Source organism: Salvia splendens, chromosome 6 (assembly GCF_004379255.2).
Source record: "Salvia splendens isolate huo1 chromosome 6, SspV2, whole genome shotgun sequence".
Classification (NCBI taxonomy): domain Eukaryota; kingdom Viridiplantae; phylum Streptophyta; class Magnoliopsida; order Lamiales; family Lamiaceae; genus Salvia; species Salvia splendens.
In genome coordinates this window covers 35620821-35638424 of record NC_056037.1, presented here as the reverse complement: position 1 = coordinate 35638424, position 17604 = coordinate 35620821, and the positions used below count along the sequence as shown (strand labels likewise).

Below are 17604 nucleotides of genomic sequence, written 5' to 3'. Positions count from 1 at the left end.
TCATCCCCTGCTGTTTATTAAAATGTTATAATATTAAAACCGACTAAACTCACTTTATAAGACCTAATTAAATCTTGGTAAAATAAAAATAAAATAATAGTAGTAGGAGTACTACATTATATGTGGTTCTGTGTGATCAAAATCAACCCATAGCTGCAAATTCAATCAAATGAAACAAGAGAATAACATGAACAAAATAAGTTTTAGTTACTAGATATGTTATTGAAAATGAAAATCAGGCATAATATATAAAGTAGAATATATTAGTAATATAAATAAAAACATATGTATTTTAAAAATGTAAAAGGAGAAATAAAATTATTAAAGAAAAGCAAATCAAGGCTAATTATAGTTTGTTTTTCATTACATGATTAAAAAGAAAGTAAAGCTAATTATAGTTTGTTTTTCATTACATGATTAAAAAGCAAATTAAAGCAGAATTTAAACGGGGAGAAAAAAAATTAAAACAAATTAAAGATTTTGTTTTTATTAATCGGAGTGAAAAAATAATATCGAGAAAAAAATTAATTGTAGTAGTAAGTTAGATTGAAAGTGGTAGTGAAGGGCTGATCTCAGTTGAGAAATCGGCCCAAATAAAAGAAAATAGATATGACATCTATTTTAACATAAAACCTTAAAGTTTCACTCACCAATCATCTTACTACAAGGGCCCATGCATCACAAGTCTATCATATTAATAGGGTAACTTCCAAACTTTCTTTTTCATCTTCTACCTTCAGTTTCATTGGTTACACGAAATTGTATCGTTACACGAATTGTATCGTTACACGAATTGTATCTTATGGATGTTGTTTGATTAGATAGATATGGTATGATTTTTAATCTCGAGACAGTTGTCATGTTATATAATTAGTCCAGGTTGGTGAGTCTTAGATTCTTAGCAAACACCGTGACAATATGTCGGATAATCCTAGGTTTAGTTTAATATCGAGACAGTTTAATCCTGAGCAATCGAACATTTGTTTAACACTTCTCTTCTAAGTTTTGTCCGGATTACATGATGCCAATAACACTATTACATGTTGTTCCATAGGATTGACTCAGTGTTAGAGAGAGTCACGAAATATTATACGATTTCATGATTAAAAAAATTTGGTAATTCTAATTGCGTAGTTAATTTATATCGAGCTATCTAGACCATAATTATCTATAGTCGTTACATACTATTGAAATTTGAAATAATATATAGAGATCTATTTAGAACGTAATCACACGAAGTAGTCACATATTGGACTATAGAATATTAGACTATTCTGAAATAGATATACTTTTCATCCCACACATTATATTTATTACTACTACTCATTTTTATCATATTTTTAACGTGATCGTTAAAAATAACTATCAAAGCAGAGTTGACGTCGTTAATATTGTATGCAATCGCAATTAATTAAATACTAAACAATAATAAACACAAAATTATTCTTGCTATATTTTTTTTCCATTTTTTTATTGTCTTATAAATAAATTCTTCATAATTAGTTATAGTATATTTTGTTTTTGGTAACTTCAAGCGTGACACATGAAGAGTTTCTTTCTAATAAAATAAATTACTAGTATATAATATAATCAATATGATTTTAGTGATTAAACATGTTAAAATGCATTTGACCATCAACTTCAGATCAATTCATCTTGCTTTGGACTAAAAAATGCCAAATACTGTAATGTATATTAAGACCAAAAATTTGATTAATGTACATGCCAAATTTGAACATAGTCGAAATACTATAGAGAACAAATCCACATTGATTTGCTCGAGGCAATAAATTACAGTTTTGGTGGAACCAAACAAATGTGCATAATAACTTTTCCCCCCCTTTTTACTTTCATTACATAATTAGTGCAAGTTTTCCAAAAAAATAAGTGGTAGTATTATTATTTTGGACAGGAAGACTTTTTTTCTTCTAAATAAAAGTGTCAAGTAGCAGGGTTGATTTTATTGAAAGTTATTTTCTATACTAAATTTTGAAATTTCCCTACCTCTTGGATTTAGTCAATGAATGTTAATTATGACTGATTAATGCATAATTATTGTTTCTTAATATTAATAGGCAAATTGATGTTTGAAGTGTTGGTATACATATAATTTGTTCCCGATCAAGTATATTCGAGTAAATGGAATTAATTACCAACAAACTTTGGTGAAGGAATAACAAGCGAATAAATAAGAATTGCCACTTATTTAAGAAGGGAACTTAAACGAATAAATACGTACAAATTGATTTCTGTTATGGTGTGTAATTAAGTTTTGGACATGTGATTGATTCACAAAATGAAATAGTAGTATAAAAAAGGAGAGATGAAAAAAGTACCCATTTAAAGTGTCGTGTACTTCCTCACTAATTTTAATAAAATTAATTAATTGTGCTGTGAGTTTAATAAAATATTATAATATGAATTTTATTTTTATAGTAATTCTTTGATAAAATATGAATGAAATAGGTGGACATGGATTACATTTGTTAAAGGTAGAATGAGACTTTACATAAAAACATAAAAAAATGATTAAAAAAAAGAAACTATTGGTATGTTTGAGCGATATATAATTATCACAAAAATCATAAAATTTAGTTAAATTATAGTTTATCCATAATAATAAAAGAGTAAAGGCAAAAATTAATCTACAAATATGTCCATTTTATGATTTTGGTCATAAACTTTACCTTTTGAATTTTTTGTCCCGTACATTTCAAATCTGATCATAATTGATCATCCGTTAACAATTCCATTAATATTTAACGGTTAGCGATTTTAATTATAATTTTGACCCACTTAAGTAATTTTTAATGGGATTACCAACTCCTAATCATAACCTTAATTATTTTAATTGAATCCCCTGCCCCCTCCTCCGCCTCCTCCCCTCCGGCGACCTCCACCTCCTCCCCTCCCCCCTCTGGACCTCTTCCACCACCTCCCTCAACGTCTCCGCCGCTGTGCTTCTTGATTCCGGCAATTCCATCCTCAAGAACTCCTCCGGCGCCGCCGTCTGGGACTCCTTCGACCGCCCCACTGACACCCTCCTCCCCAATCAGCCATTCAACGCCAATCATACCCTCAAATCGGGGCTTTACACATTCCAAATTATGCAAAATGGGAACTTGACGCTTCAATGGAACAACACCGTCACTTATTACAACTCAGGTTTGAATTCCACCGCCAATTCAACTTTAGTAAATCCAATTCTTGAAATTCAGCCAACTGGGATCCTCACCCTCTCTGATATCTCACTCTCTACCGATTTTGATTTGGCGGTCGCCGGAGGGGAGGACGGCGGAGAGGGGGCGGGGGGGCGGCTTGCCAGATGGGGATGGAGTTGAAGGAGACGGCGGCGTACGAGCGGCTCTATCGCCGATAAATTGGAGAACTCCGCCGATCGCCGCCGCCGGAATCGGAAGTCCGGCAATACACGAAAGCATTGCTGAAGGGGCTGCGATATCAAGCTCCAAAACATTCTGTTATGCGGAGACGGCGGGGAAGTGAAAATCGCAGATTTCGGGCTGGCCAAGCGGAAGGGGGGAAATTCCGGCTTAGAATTGAGGGGAACCCCTTTGTACACGTCGCCGGAGGCGATCAGGGTTATGATATATCCTTAAAATAATTAAGGTTATGATTAGGAGTTGGTAAGCCCATTAAAAATTGCTTAAGTTGGTCAAAATTGAGATTAAAATCGCTGACCGATTAACGGAATTGTTAACGGATGACCAATTGTGATACGATCACAAAATGTACATCACCAAAATATTCAAAAGATAAATTCTATGACCAAAATCATAAAATGAGCATATAGGACCACTTTTGGCTTTTACTCATAATAAAATCAAAAAAATCCAACATTTTTTATTTGTTCGCAATTATTATATGTCGTTTTTTTTGTGATATCGCAGTTGCTGTGGCATCCAATAAATTGTCTCATTAAATTAAATAATGTCGTATGATTAAAAAACATCAATAATATAAGTGAGAAGATTTTTCCATGCTGCAACGATTGCAAATAAAACCGATTTTCATGTTTTTTTCAACTGATTTTTAAAGACACGAGACTAGGCAATGGAAAAGGGTGCTTTTGGAATGGGAGGCAACAAACGTCAAAAAAGTGAAAGTGGGAGCATACAGCTCTGCTTCCATATGAATATAAAAATGGTGGGGCACATCACTTCCAACCTTCACTGCAATCTCTCACCTTCTTCTATTTATAAATACACTCATCACCAATCACTCCAAAACCCCTTTCGCAATGCCGCTGCGTTTATTCCCCACCACCATCACCATCACACTAGCATTCTTTATCACCACCATTGTCCCGGCCGCCGCCGCTGCTGCTTCGGCGGTCGGAGATGCCGGAATGCGGAGGGACGGGCTGCGGGTGGCGTTCGAGGCTTGGAACTTCTGCAATGAAGTTGGCGCCGAGGCCCCCGGCATGGGGAGCCCCAGAGCTGCGGATTGCTTCGATCTCACTCAAGGTGACACATTACTGGTCATTTTTAATTTTTTTAATATAATATATAAGACTCGACTTAAAAGACATTGATGTGATTTACAGGCACGGATCCCGTAACTCACAAGGTGTCCGAAGCGGACAACAGGTTGGGAGTCGGGACACCGTTCCCGGGTTTGAGCCCGGGAGCGGTGAACGACCCGGACCTATACGCGGCCGCGAAGGAGCTTTATCTCGGATCGTTATGTGAGGTCTCTGACAGCCCGGAGCCGTGGCAGTTTTGGATGGTGATGCTCAAGAATGGAAACTACGATACCCGATCTGGGCTGTGCCCGGAGGACGGGAAAAAGGCACCACCGTTTAAGCCAGGAAGGTTTCCGTGTTTCGGGAAGGGGTGTATGAATCAGCCGACCTTGTACCACCAGCCTACCGGGTTGTACGAGGACGGGACGTTGTTGAGAGGCGGATTCAACGGGAGTTACGACAAGAGTTCGAATTCCACCAATGCTGGTTCTTATTATGAAGTTGTGTGGGAGAAGAAAGTTGGGAGTGGGAGCTGGGTTTTCAATCATAAGTTGAAGTCTTCTAATAAGTATCCATGGCTTATGCTTTACTTGAGAGCTGATGCAACAAAAGGATATTCTGGGGGTTACCATTATGACACTAGAGGAATGCTCAAAATTGTAAGAATTTTGATTTTTTTTCCTAAACCAATAATGATATATTGATTGTGTTGTGATAGGTAGGTAGGTAGGTGTAGGTGCATTTGTCACGATCAATTTCTGTTGAGATATGATACAAAGAAGAAGAATTAGTTAGACAATGATGGTGATTGTTTATTGCATTGCAGCTGCCAGAGTCCCCAAATTTCAAAGTGAAACTGAGTTTGGACATCAAGAAGGGGGGAGGTCCGAAGAGCCAGTTCTACCTGATGGACATAGGGAGCTGCTGGAAAAACAACGGCGCCCTGTGTGACGGCGACGTGGAGACCGACGTGACCCGGTACACGGAGATGATCATCAACCCGGCAACTCAGGCGTGGTGCAGCCCCACCAACATCGGCAACTGCCCCCCGTACCACATCACCCCAGACGATACCAAGATACACAGAAGCGACACGGCCAACTTCCCTTATGGAGCCTATCACTACTACTGCGCACCTGGTAACGCCAAGCACGCGGAGAAGCCATACAGCACCTGCGATCCCTACAGCAACCCGCAGGCGCAGGAGCTGGTGCAGTTGCTTCCTCACCCCATTTGGAAAGACTATGGCTACCCTACCAAGCAGGGTGACGGATGGGTGGGAGACGGGCGTACCTGGGAGCTCGATGTTGGAGGCCTTTCCGGCCGGCTCTACTTTTATCAGGATCCGGATACTACTCCTGCAAGAAGAATATGGACATCTCTTGATGTGGGGACTGAGATTTTTGTTAGTAATCAAGAAGAAGTTGCTGAATGGAGTCTCAGTGAGTTTGATGTCATTCTTACTTGATCAACAAAATGTATCATAGCATTAGCAGAGCAACCAAAACTAATTAGCACTGCATACAACATTATTTTAAAAAAAAAGTAAGCAAGCAAGCTTGCTTTTCCCCAATATAATTATTTTTCCGCCATAAAGCCACAAACAACATCATCTGATATATTGATATTCTAGTTATTTCTCTAGCTAAATGTTCGATCTTGAAAGCATCTGTCAAAACATGGAAAAACCACCATCAATATCTAACAGGAGGTGGTTGCCAAATTGCAATCTCAGACCAACTAACTTATCTTTTAGGTCGGGCAAATCTATTCGCAGTAGAATACAAGATTAAGCAGTTGCGGGTCGAAACATGGATCTTTGGTTGGTCCCAGAGAATCTGCAACTGCAAATGGAAGGTAGTAAAAGCCAGTTTAACTCTTCGGTTGCTATGTAGAAGTGAAAGATGCAATGGCATCCATTTCTTGTTGCAAGATGAGAGCATCAACAAATGTGTCTAGATCCTCGCCCTCCATTATATCATCTATTGCGTGACTAGTGATGCCAACTCGATGGTCAGTTACACGACCTTGAGGGAAATTATATGTGCGGATGCGTTCTGATCTGTCGCCACTACCAATCTGTTGAGTGCAGAAATTCACTATCAAAAATATGCATAATGATCTTCTATCAATAGGCCAATGCTTCAAATTAATAGCCTGCCTTCAACTTGAAGACAATCATTACCTGCTCTGTTCTAAGTTTTGAACGATTTGCATCAAGCCGAGTCCTTTCCAACTCATATAACTTCGCACACAATACTTTAAGTGCTTTGGCCTTGTTCTGAAGAAACAATAAGTAAACGAGAAAATCAGACTCAAGTAATCAAGAGGCATGAATCAGATTCAAATCCGGTGGCATGTGACAATCTTCATAAATTTATCATTCTTAACATGAAAACATGTCTAAAAGATTTGTGAATATTGAAGCAGAACCTTATAGTATAAGTAAAATGAAAAGGTACATTAACTCACTACTAGTAGTATTTTGGTTCAGTATATAAGCGAATACAATATTTTCTTCGTAGAACAAAGAGAAAGTGCAGTACATAATTTAATGGATTGTATAATTATGTTTCATGAAGTTGCAAGCAGTACCAAATAGATCAGTTCCACTTGTAATACAACCAGTTGGAAAAGAAGCTTGAGAAAATGAATGCTTCTAAACTTGAAACTTATGTCGAACAAAGCTACTCAGACCACCTAAAACTCAAAAGTGAGAGATAAATGACATAATTCTTTCTACAGTATATAAGTTATTCAAATTAAAGGAATACTGGAGAACTTGAGGATTCATTCCATTAGTATAATATGGTTGCACATGTTCATATAACAAACTCATCATAAAATGCATAACAGGGTAGTGCACATGACAAGCAGTCTATACATTATCATGCCATTTATCCAAACATAAATTGTATTAACTGACTGTCTTATTAGATGACCAAATCCTCAGTAGTTAGTGCCAATCATTTTTAAGCAAACAACTAAGAATTTTTAGAAGGAAATCCAGCTATGCCATTACTCAATGGCACAATTACTGCTGGGTAATATTATAACAGTCCTATTGGAAAGAAGAATTAGCAACTGCAAATAAGATTTCGTGCCTGATGTTGGGATCGCTCATCCTGTATGGCAACTACTAAACCAGTTGGTATATGAGTAATCCTGACGGCACTATCAGTGGTGTTTACACTCTGACCACCTGAACCACCAGACCTGTATGTATCAATTTTTAGGTCTTCATTCCTGATTTGGACATCCACCTGCAGAAGGTTCAAACAGCACAGAGAAGTAAGATAAACATGAATGCAGACTCAAATTAGTAGGCATTAATGTCTAATGATTTGAAAAGTGTCATTCTTAATATGTTTTGCTAACATTTTTGTCACATGTGGGAACATAACTTTAAATGGAATGGATTAGCACCTGATCTGCTTGAGGAAGAATAACAACAGATACGGCACTGGTATGAACTCGCCCAGATTTCTCAGTCATCGGAACTCGCTATAAAAGAATGGTATTCATATCATCCGAAGACAAATAAATCAAAATGCAGATAGATTTTGAGTTGAAAAACCTGCACTCTATGAATTCCACTCTCAAATTTCAGCTTTCCATAAACATCAGCACCAGAGATTGCGGCACTAGCCTCCTGAGGAATCATAGAACATTTCGAAGAACAATAGCGTGTGACGCTGAAAATATGAAAAAAACAGTCGTAGGCAACATGGAATCTAAAGGATACTCGACCAACCTTATAACCTTTAATGTCGGATTCTGCCACACCAAGAACTTCAAACCTCCAACCCTTATTCTGTGAGTACTTCTCATACCTAAGTGTTTGAATGATAGAGTCGTGAAATGAAAGAAAAATAGCACTTGAAATATCAATCAAACCACAGAAACAGGAGTGTACATTTTAAAGATATCCATCGCAAATAAAGAAGCCTCTTCCCCTCCAGTTCCTATAGCAAACTTCAAGAGTAATTAGGACAACGTACGGAGCTTCAAAAGCATGAACCAAGAAGAGAGCACTAAGAATCTAAAATACAGATAAGCATTGCCATTTATAACGTCTACCTGCTCTGACTTCCAGGATGCAGTCACGTTCATCGACATCATCCTTCGGTAGTAATGACTTGAGCAGCATATACCGCAGACGCTCCTCTTCTTGAGAGGCCTGCCCCAATTCATCAGCAGCCATTTCACGCATGTCTTTGTCTTCATCAGCTTCGTCAATCAGTGATTTTAGGCCCCCAATCTCCTGCAAAATCAGGAACATAGATAAGCTCTACTGTACACAACGAAGAAAATGAACACAGTGATAATACCTGCTGCTTCTTTCTCAATTCAGACACCACATCAATCGTATGCCGGAGCTTCTTCAGCTCTTTGTTGGCCGTCGAATACTCTTCGGGCGAGGCATCCGGCTGTCTTTCACAAAAATTAACATTTTTTATACAGAGGAATTTGATCAAACAGATGATAGGAGTGAATGAAACAAGACAACACGCATATATGATATATCACCTGGTTGAGAATCGCCTCTAATTGAGCATGTCGATTTTCAATAGCTGATAGTTTGTGTTCCATGATGTTGATGAGATCGTTGGAGAGTTGGGGCTGGGATTGGGACAGTGCAGCTCTGGCGGAGTAGAGACGGCGGAAGAGTGTTTTCGCAGTCAGGAGGTGGATACGGCGGTGCTGCGGCGGCGGCCGGTAAACAATTATGGGGCGATTGAAGAAATGCGAGTGAAATTCATAGAGTTTCGATTTCCAAAATGCTGCTCGTTTGCTCATCGTGATCCGTTTGAATAAATTTTCGGTTTTCCTACTTCAAAGCAAACCACTTAAATATCAATTCTCTTGTTGAATATTACTACTCCGCTCTAGTTAACTTGTGAATGAACAAAATAAAACAAAATAAAATTGTTTAACAATATTGTTAAACAATTATAATTATAATTATAAATATATTTACATTTAAATATATAAATTTCTATTAATAACAACAATTGATATATGAAATCAGTATAAAATATTACTGATATTAAAATGCTATCAATATGAAATCAATATAAAGTATTTCATATACAACTAAAAAATATTAGGAGAATAATGGTATGCTATAAAATGATAAAATGATAAACTATAAAACAAATTTTTGTTCCCTCATAGTGTAAGCGAAACTTTTCGGCATAAAGTTTAAGAAATGGATGTTGGTGTGTTAAATAAATAGATAAAAAAGTAAGAAAGATAAAAAGTTATATATGGAAAATGACTAAACTATGAATGAGCTTATCAAACTATAAGGGAAAGGAGGGAGTACATAAATATATAGTGTTGTGATCAATGTCCAACCAATTTTAAAAATCGAACCAGAGACCAAATCAGGGTCATTAGATCTAGTTTTTTTATGAGATGTGTTGCTGTGTAAATGATTTCGGTCATCATTTCAAGCTCATTTTACTTCATTGTATTAGGTTTATTACTTCATTTCGGTACGTAATACCTTGAAATTGTAGTATGTTTTACTTAATTCCAGTATATTTTAAAATGATTCAACACATGATTCATTCGAATTCATTGATCTATGTTTTTACTTTATTCATTTTTAAAAATGTAATTTAGTTCAGTAAGTTTATTGTTTCATTCAAAAACGTTATTACTCTTTTAAATAGGGGTAAATACATCATTCATACAAAATGTATCACCAATGTTTCAAATTAGTACAAAAAGTTTTAAGTTAGCATATATCATACAAAAAGTTTGATTAGTATTTCAAAGTCTATTATGTCAAATAACACTAACACCGTTAATTTTTTCTTATTTTTCATCCTTCGCTCCACTCCATATTATTTTTCTTATTTTTCATCCTTCACCCCACTTCAAAATTTGATAAGTTTTTTGATTGAAAATGGAATTTCATTTTAGGTGTTTATCACGATTTTTATTTCACTAATGCAAGTACGTACTATTATTCATTTTAGGTGTTCATCACGATTTTTATTTCCAGTAGTATCATGCAAATATGATGTAAACGGTGTTAGTGTTATTTGAAGGAATGTACTAATTTGAAACACTAATCAAACTTTTTGTATGATACTGTATATGTTAACTCAAGACTGTTTGTACTAATTTGAAACATTGATGAAACATTTTGTATGCTTTGTGTTATTTCCCCATTTCAAATACAATATTACTAGAGTTTTCAACTGAGTCGGGCACAACTCGATCTAGGCCCAACATGGGCTTGTCTAGGTATGGCCCACCAGTGGAACGAAGCAGGCTGGGCCCGTTAGTTGAGATGGGCTCCAATTGGGCCATTTTATAAACCCAGGCCCAAGATCATTAGAAGACCAACACAGGATCAGGACCAGGCACATATGAGGCACACGTTCTATAATTATTTTTTTTAATGTGATTAGGTGATTAATTGCTAATAATAATATTTATCTATTTATGCATGTCATGTTGTACACAAGACATGTAAATTTTGTCTATATCATGCTTAGAATGGACTCAAAAAGTAACAGTTTAATATCAACATAAGTTTCCAGCCAAATTATGAATGCAAATATTACGTATTCAAACCTTAATATTTGATGGATAATTATAGAATTCTTTAAATTTGTTAGTTAGTTCATATACAGATTGTTACAAAAATTCAACATCAACTCATATATCATCATCATCTACTAACAATATAACAATATTGGTTATTCCTTTAATTATACACATCAAATATATGAAAATATTATTAATACAAAATCAATAAATAAGCTTAAACACATTATTTAAATTTATTTAGTTAATAAAATATAAATATTACTTCACGAGTTATATGTTTTTTTTGTGTATATAATATATTTAACATATACTTAAAACACACAACTAAAAAGCCCGACCCAACCCAGCCCGCCTCAGACACTAGCCTGGGCCGGGCTAGGCCTCAGAATAGGCGGGCCCGGGCTGAGTTAGCCCGACCCGGTCCACTTGATAACTCTAGATATTAGTGTCTGTTTAGGCCCAGAACCGCAATATATCGATATGAAACCCTAGTTCCATTTTGAGCAATTACCGTACAACATATATATTTAGAGGTATATTTGCTTCTTCTTTTTTTTGGCTAAAATCTCCGTCTCAATCATTATCCGCGGCGCGATTATTCATAATTGTTTATGAAATTGTTGTTGTTTGATATAGGTTTTTTTATTGCGTTGATCTGGATTGGACTCGATTTATTAATTTAAAGTGCAACCGAAGTAAACCGATGGGGAGGAAGAAGCCTACAGGTCGTTTCGAGGAGAGCGCCTCTGGGCCAAATTCCACGAATGGACCTCCTGGGAGGTAGTATCCGTAGTTTGTTCCCGCAAAAAAAAAGTTTCCAGAGAGGGGAAAGACGCGAGAAGCTCACGCGTGTATCCATAGTAAACACGCGTTAGGCTCATGCGTGTTTCAATTAAACACGCGATTTGCTCATGCGTGTTTGAATTTATACACGCGAGAGGCTCAAGCATGTTTCAATGTATACACGCGATTTGCTCATGCGTGTTTTAATTTATACACGCAATAAGCTGATGCGTGTCTCCCTTGGATACAAAATTCAGTCCAGGCTGCTGCTTCTGCTTTCTGCCTCTCACAGAACGCGAAAACTGCTCTGCTTCGTAGCCCCATTCATCCCAACCAGCAAAAATCGAACCCTAATCCGACATTTAGCTGCTCCCATTCCAATTTGAAGTGTTGTTAGGTAACTTTCTATCCTTTGTTTCGGTTATTATTGGTATATTTTAGTTGAGTATAAGATTTAGGGTTCATGGTGTTTTAAAATTTTTTGTTGAATTTGGTTGAATTTAGAGTATATGATGTTTATCGTACTTATTTTGCAGGTGTGATGGTGTTTGTGAGTTTATATTGGAATGGAAAAATTATTCAGCTCCCAGGTTTAGGTGTTGCTTATGATCCCCCTCGTGCAAAATCATTTATTATATTGAATGAAAAGATATCTTAATATCAGCTAGTTTCAATGATATGTGAAAAAAATGGAATTGATTTAGATGCACATACGATTGATTTATCATGGAGGCATCCTGTGGTTTTGGTGAATTATATAGCTACACCAGTGGATGAGAATTTGTTGGAGTATATGTTTGCTGAAAATCCACGTCAAATCAATCACGCATCTGTGATGCTTATCTATCTCCCAAAAATGGCCCTCAAAGCGCCGAAGATTGAAAGGAGTTGTTTCCTCGCCTGCCCACGCCTTGCGAGATATATGACTGTGCTGATAATGCAATACAGAAGGATCTTCTGGTCCATATCGCAACATCCTAATATAATCAACAATTAACAACATTCGACACCAATTTCAATAATTAAACAAAAATTCGACCCCAATTTCAATAATTCACAAATTCATCACAATTCAACACAAACTTCATCACAAATTCATCCCAACACCCAACATTCGAAACCAATTTCAATAATTCGACAAAAATTCGACACCAATTTTAATAATTCCCAAATTCATCACAATTCCATCCAAAAATTCTTCACAAATTCATCCCAACACCCAACATTCGAAACCAATTTCAATAATTCAACAAAAATGGCAGACACCAATTTCAATAATTCACAAATTCATCACAATTCAACCAAAAATTTCAACTCTTGAACCCTAAATCTATAACCATCCAAGCCCCTTGGCCTAGCGGTAGACATGCCCACCGGTTCCGGAACCGGAACCGGAACCGGAACCGGCGCAATATTCCCGAACCGGAACCGGCGCAATTCGGTTCGCGGTCCGGTTCAGGTTCAAGATATTTCGAACCGGAACCGTCACCGAACCGGCGGTTCGGGACGGTTCGGAACCGGCGGTTAACCGTGGAACCGCCGGTTCCGGCGCTTAAATCGAGGCAGGGGGATGGGGGCCGGTGGTGATCTTCAAAAACGGTCGAAACCGCCGGTTTTTCGGCGGTTAACCGGAAAAACCGGCGGTTAACCGCCGGTTTAGTGGCTTTCGAGGCGGCGCGGAGCACGAGGCGACAATGGAGCAGCTTTTGCAGACGGTTCGTTGACCGAACCGGCGGTTTTATTTCGGAAACCGGCGGTTTTGGCCCGGAAACCGGCGGTTCCGCCGGTTCCGGCGTTTTTCCGCCAAAACCGCCGGTTTTGTGAAAATTCAAATTATTTTTTTTTTTTTTAAATTTCAAATTCGAATTCTTCCATTTTCCCCCTCATTTTTTTCTATAAATACCCCCCTCTATCCTCATTTACATTCACCCCACTCTTGTGTTAATAAGAGTTTCTCTCTTCAATCTCTCAATTCTCTCTCTTTGTCTCCAATTTCTCATTTGTGCTATTGTGCTTCCATTTAATTACGCAATTGCTACTCTTATTACGCATTGTTATACACTTATACAGTTATACTTGTTCCCGTAGTTCTATAAGTTGTCTTTCTTTCTCAATTACTAAAACAAAAAAAAATATATTATTCCATATTTCTACATTTCTACATACCATTCCAATATGTCTTCATCCCGAGAAGGTCGTGTTGATAAGGGAAAGGGAAAGGCCAAGAGGCCATCTCGGAGATCCGTTATTGATGAAATTTCTCAAATGAACATGGATGAGTGGCAGGTTAATATTTATTATCTACTAATTTCATTAATTTTGAATTACATTTCATTATTGTTCATAATTTTATTTTGTATTTACAATACAAATATTATTTTGTAGGCTCGAGAAGAGCAAGATGTGGCACATGCTATTGCTCTCTCTCGCTCTCAATACCAAGGCGATGCTTATGTTGTACCGGTAGTGGTGCTCCCGGTCGCGGTGCCTATTCCCAACAAAGTCCAACCCCCGTGAATGTTGATGAAGACGATGATGATGATGATGATGACGACGAGGAGGAGGGGGAGGAGGTAGAAGAGGTTCAAGAAATGCCACCCCCACCACCACCAAGGAGTCGGCGTGGTCGTGGTCGTGGACGTGGACAACCTCCTCAACCTCCTAGACCAGCTGAAAGGTCTTTAACCTCAAACATCTTCGTGAAACATTTCAAGAGGGTACAAGATAGTAACGATCCAAACACTTATAATGTGTATTGCAACTATTGCGAAAACGTATACACATTCCGAAAGGGTGGAGGGTACGGTACATTTACCCGTCACCTGGAGAAAGCGCATCCGGTCGAGTTTGGTATCGCTCCAACCCAAACTCAACTCAACTTTCAACATGGAGTCGGAAGTGGGACGACGGGTTCATCCCAAACATCAGGTATGTGTAGCAATACTCTTTTGAAATATGATCACAAAAATGCTCTTAATGTGATGTCTAGATTTGCCGTTATGAAACATTTTCCATTCAATGCTTTTGATAACGATGCTTTTGAGTCGAGTATGCGGCAAGTATATAATGCCGCTGCAAGAAAATTGAGTCGAACTTCAATGACGCGAGCCGTTGTTCGACAATGCATGGAAAAGAAGGCGCAATTAGGTACGTTTATTATTAACTTAGGGCATAAAGTTTCTATTTGTTCTGATGTGTGGACTGATTGTTTTTGTAAAAATTCGTATATGGGCATCACGGTGCATTTCGTTGATCACAGTTGGACTTTAAACAAACGTTTGATTGCATTTCGGGAATTTCCCGCACCACACACTGCACAAGCAATTGCTCAATTGATCATTCAAGTTTTGAATGAATTTCAATTGATCAATAAAATTTTTTCTATTGGTTTTGACAATGCTAGCGCTAACACTGCTAGCATAGATGATTTAATCAGTGCATGTTCTCCTGTTATTGATGGTAAATATTTCCATGTGCGATGTATTGCCCATATTTTGAATTTGTGTGTTCAAGATGCCATCGATTTGTGGCAAAAGTATGTTGATCCTATTAGAACTGCTGTGAAGTTGATTCATAACAAAGCTCCTATTGGTAGAGCTTGGAAGAGATATTGTCATGGTAAGCAATGCAGGTACACCAACTTTCGTTTGGATGTTTCAACTCGGTGGAACTCGACATATGATATGTTGGAGTCGACTTTGAACCACATTGAGTATTTATGTGATTTTTTTAGAAGTTGTCCTCATGTTCCTTCTGATTTGATTTTGATACCCGCTTGTTGGGACCACAGCATGGATTTATTTCGATTATTCCGCGCTTTCAAAAATGCCACTGTTGAGTTATCCGGTGTTTATTATCCTACTTCTGTGCGCGTTTTGGAGCATTGCATGTATGTGGCAATTGGTTTTAAAACTTGTGTGAAAAATACTCAATTCGTTGAGTTGAAGGCTATTTTGTTTTACATGGTTGAAAAATGGTTAAAATATTTTTCACGTATTCCAAATGTGTTTTTGATTGCAAAATGCTTGGATCCAAAGTGGAAGTTGCATGGTGTTTATAAAATTTTAGACATGTACTATGGTTGTTTGCACGCTTTGGATTTTTCTCAACTCCGCGAAATGGGCTTGACAAGAGGAGAATGCTTCGAACTAAGTATTCCGGATGTTGATGAAATCAAACATAGGTTAGATAGTGCACTTCGTTCTCTCTACGCGGAATATGAAATGCGGTATAACACCGCTCACCAGGTACGTGCTCCTCCTAGTCCTTCTACATTTGATTTTGGTGGAGGGGATTTTTCCAATGTCATGATCGATCCCGACGTAGTATCACAATTGCAAGATCTATACGGTACTACAACCAATAGGACTAGAGCGACTAGTGAATTAGATATATATTTGGAATCGCGCTCTATTTTTCAAGATGCATGTCCTCCTACTCAACAAATTGACGTCCTTAATTGGTGGGGAACACATGACAAAGAGTTTCCGATACTCTCCATCATGGCTAAGGAGATATTCGCCGTTCCCGCTTCCACCGTCGCCGTTGAACAAGCTTTTAGTGTCGGCGGTTGTGTCCTAGACGACAAAAGGAGCAATCTCTCCGCCAAGAACATGGAAGCCACTATGTTACTTGACGATTGGGCAAAGGCGGACATGAGAGCACAAGAGCCGGATTTCGACTTCCGTGTAGAGAGTGATGGTGAAGAATTTTCTTCCGATGGCGATGACGAGGTCAGAAGCGATAGCACTCAACATTAGCAATGAGTCGACGGGGGCGGTGAACGGCGAGCACTGCCGACCAAAAAGGTAAGCAAGGTAAGAGAACTACGTGGGCTTTGATTCCTCAATAAAATTGTGGATACGTAGGCACCTCAACTTAAATTTGAAAAGTTTAACTTCGAAAGTTTAAGTTGAGCTCAAGCCCTTTTCAATTTTTTTTTTCCCCCCCTATTTCATAGATCATTCAGGATGCGGCTATGTTGTACTTGAAGATCATTAAAATATATTCCCCATTTGATAAATATCAAATGCGGAATATATTTTAATGATCTTCAAGTACAACTTAGCCGCATCCTGAATGATCTATGAAATCTTACCTTGGAATCAACCTTTTTTTCTTGCAAAATGTTGCCCATTTTCTAAGCAAACACATATCAGCACGCTATATACACATTGCTGCATTTCTAATAGGGGCAATTTGATCTTCCAAAGCAATCAATGCATCTCGAACACACATAGTCAGAACATTATTCAAGCATCTAGCATGGAAAAAATCAGAACAAACTATCTATTAGTACTAATTTTTTCCATGCTAGATGCTTGAATAATATTCTGACTATGTGTGTTCGAGATGCATTGATTGCTTTGGAAGATCAAATTGCCCCTATTAGAAATGCAGCAATGTGTATATAGCGTGTTGATATGTGTTTGCTTAGAAAATGGGCAACATTTTGCAAGAAAAAAGGGTTGATCCCAAGGTAAGAGAACTACGTGGGCTTTGATTCCTCAATAAAATTGTGGATACGTAGGCAACTCAACTTAAATTTGAAAAGTTTAACTTTGAAAGTTTAAGTTGATCTCAAGCCCTTTTCAATTTTTCCTTTTTCCCCCCCATTTCATTTTTTTTTAAATTTACCTTCCGAGTCCGACGAGGCGACGAGCCGACGCCCGACGACACTTGTAAATTATATTACATTGTTGTATGTTGTTGTATTGTATACTTATGTATTGTAAATTGTAATATATCGTTGTCCGTTACAACTCAAA

At 37.6% G+C, this 17604-nt stretch overlaps 2 protein-coding genes across 3 annotated transcripts; one reads left to right on the top strand and one right to left on the bottom strand.

Moving 5' to 3' along the window:
* Nucleotides 1-3924: 3924 nt before the first annotated feature.
* LOC121807414 lies at nucleotides 3925-5972 on the top strand. Its single transcript, XM_042207639.1, has 3 exons — nucleotides 3925-4484; nucleotides 4565-5142; nucleotides 5310-5972. Exons 1-3 carry the CDS (start codon nucleotides 4259-4261, stop codon nucleotides 5949-5951), a joined length of 1446 nt encoding a protein of 481 aa, XP_042063573.1. The 5' UTR covers nucleotides 3925-4258; the 3' UTR covers nucleotides 5952-5972.
* Nucleotides 5973-5994: 22 nt separating this feature from the next.
* Nucleotides 5995-9350, bottom strand: LOC121807415 (peptide chain release factor 1, mitochondrial-like). 2 transcript variants are annotated; one of them, XM_042207642.1, is made up of 10 exons: nucleotides 9014-9347; nucleotides 8815-8913; nucleotides 8564-8747; nucleotides 8400-8448; nucleotides 8238-8316; nucleotides 8061-8135; nucleotides 7910-7987; nucleotides 7588-7746; nucleotides 6669-6764; nucleotides 5995-6562 (listed from the first exon to the last, which is right to left on the bottom strand). In XM_042207642.1, the coding sequence occupies exons 1-10, from the start codon at nucleotides 9281-9283 to the stop codon at nucleotides 6371-6373; spliced, it is 1281 nt and encodes a 426-aa protein (XP_042063576.1). In that variant the 5' UTR covers nucleotides 9284-9347; the 3' UTR covers nucleotides 5995-6370. The 2 variants fall into 2 exon arrangements, with proteins under 2 accessions (XP_042063576.1, XP_042063574.1); XM_042207640.1 differs by having other exon boundaries at nucleotides 8061-8316; nucleotides 9014-9350.
* Nucleotides 9351-17604: the final 8254 nt, after the last annotated feature.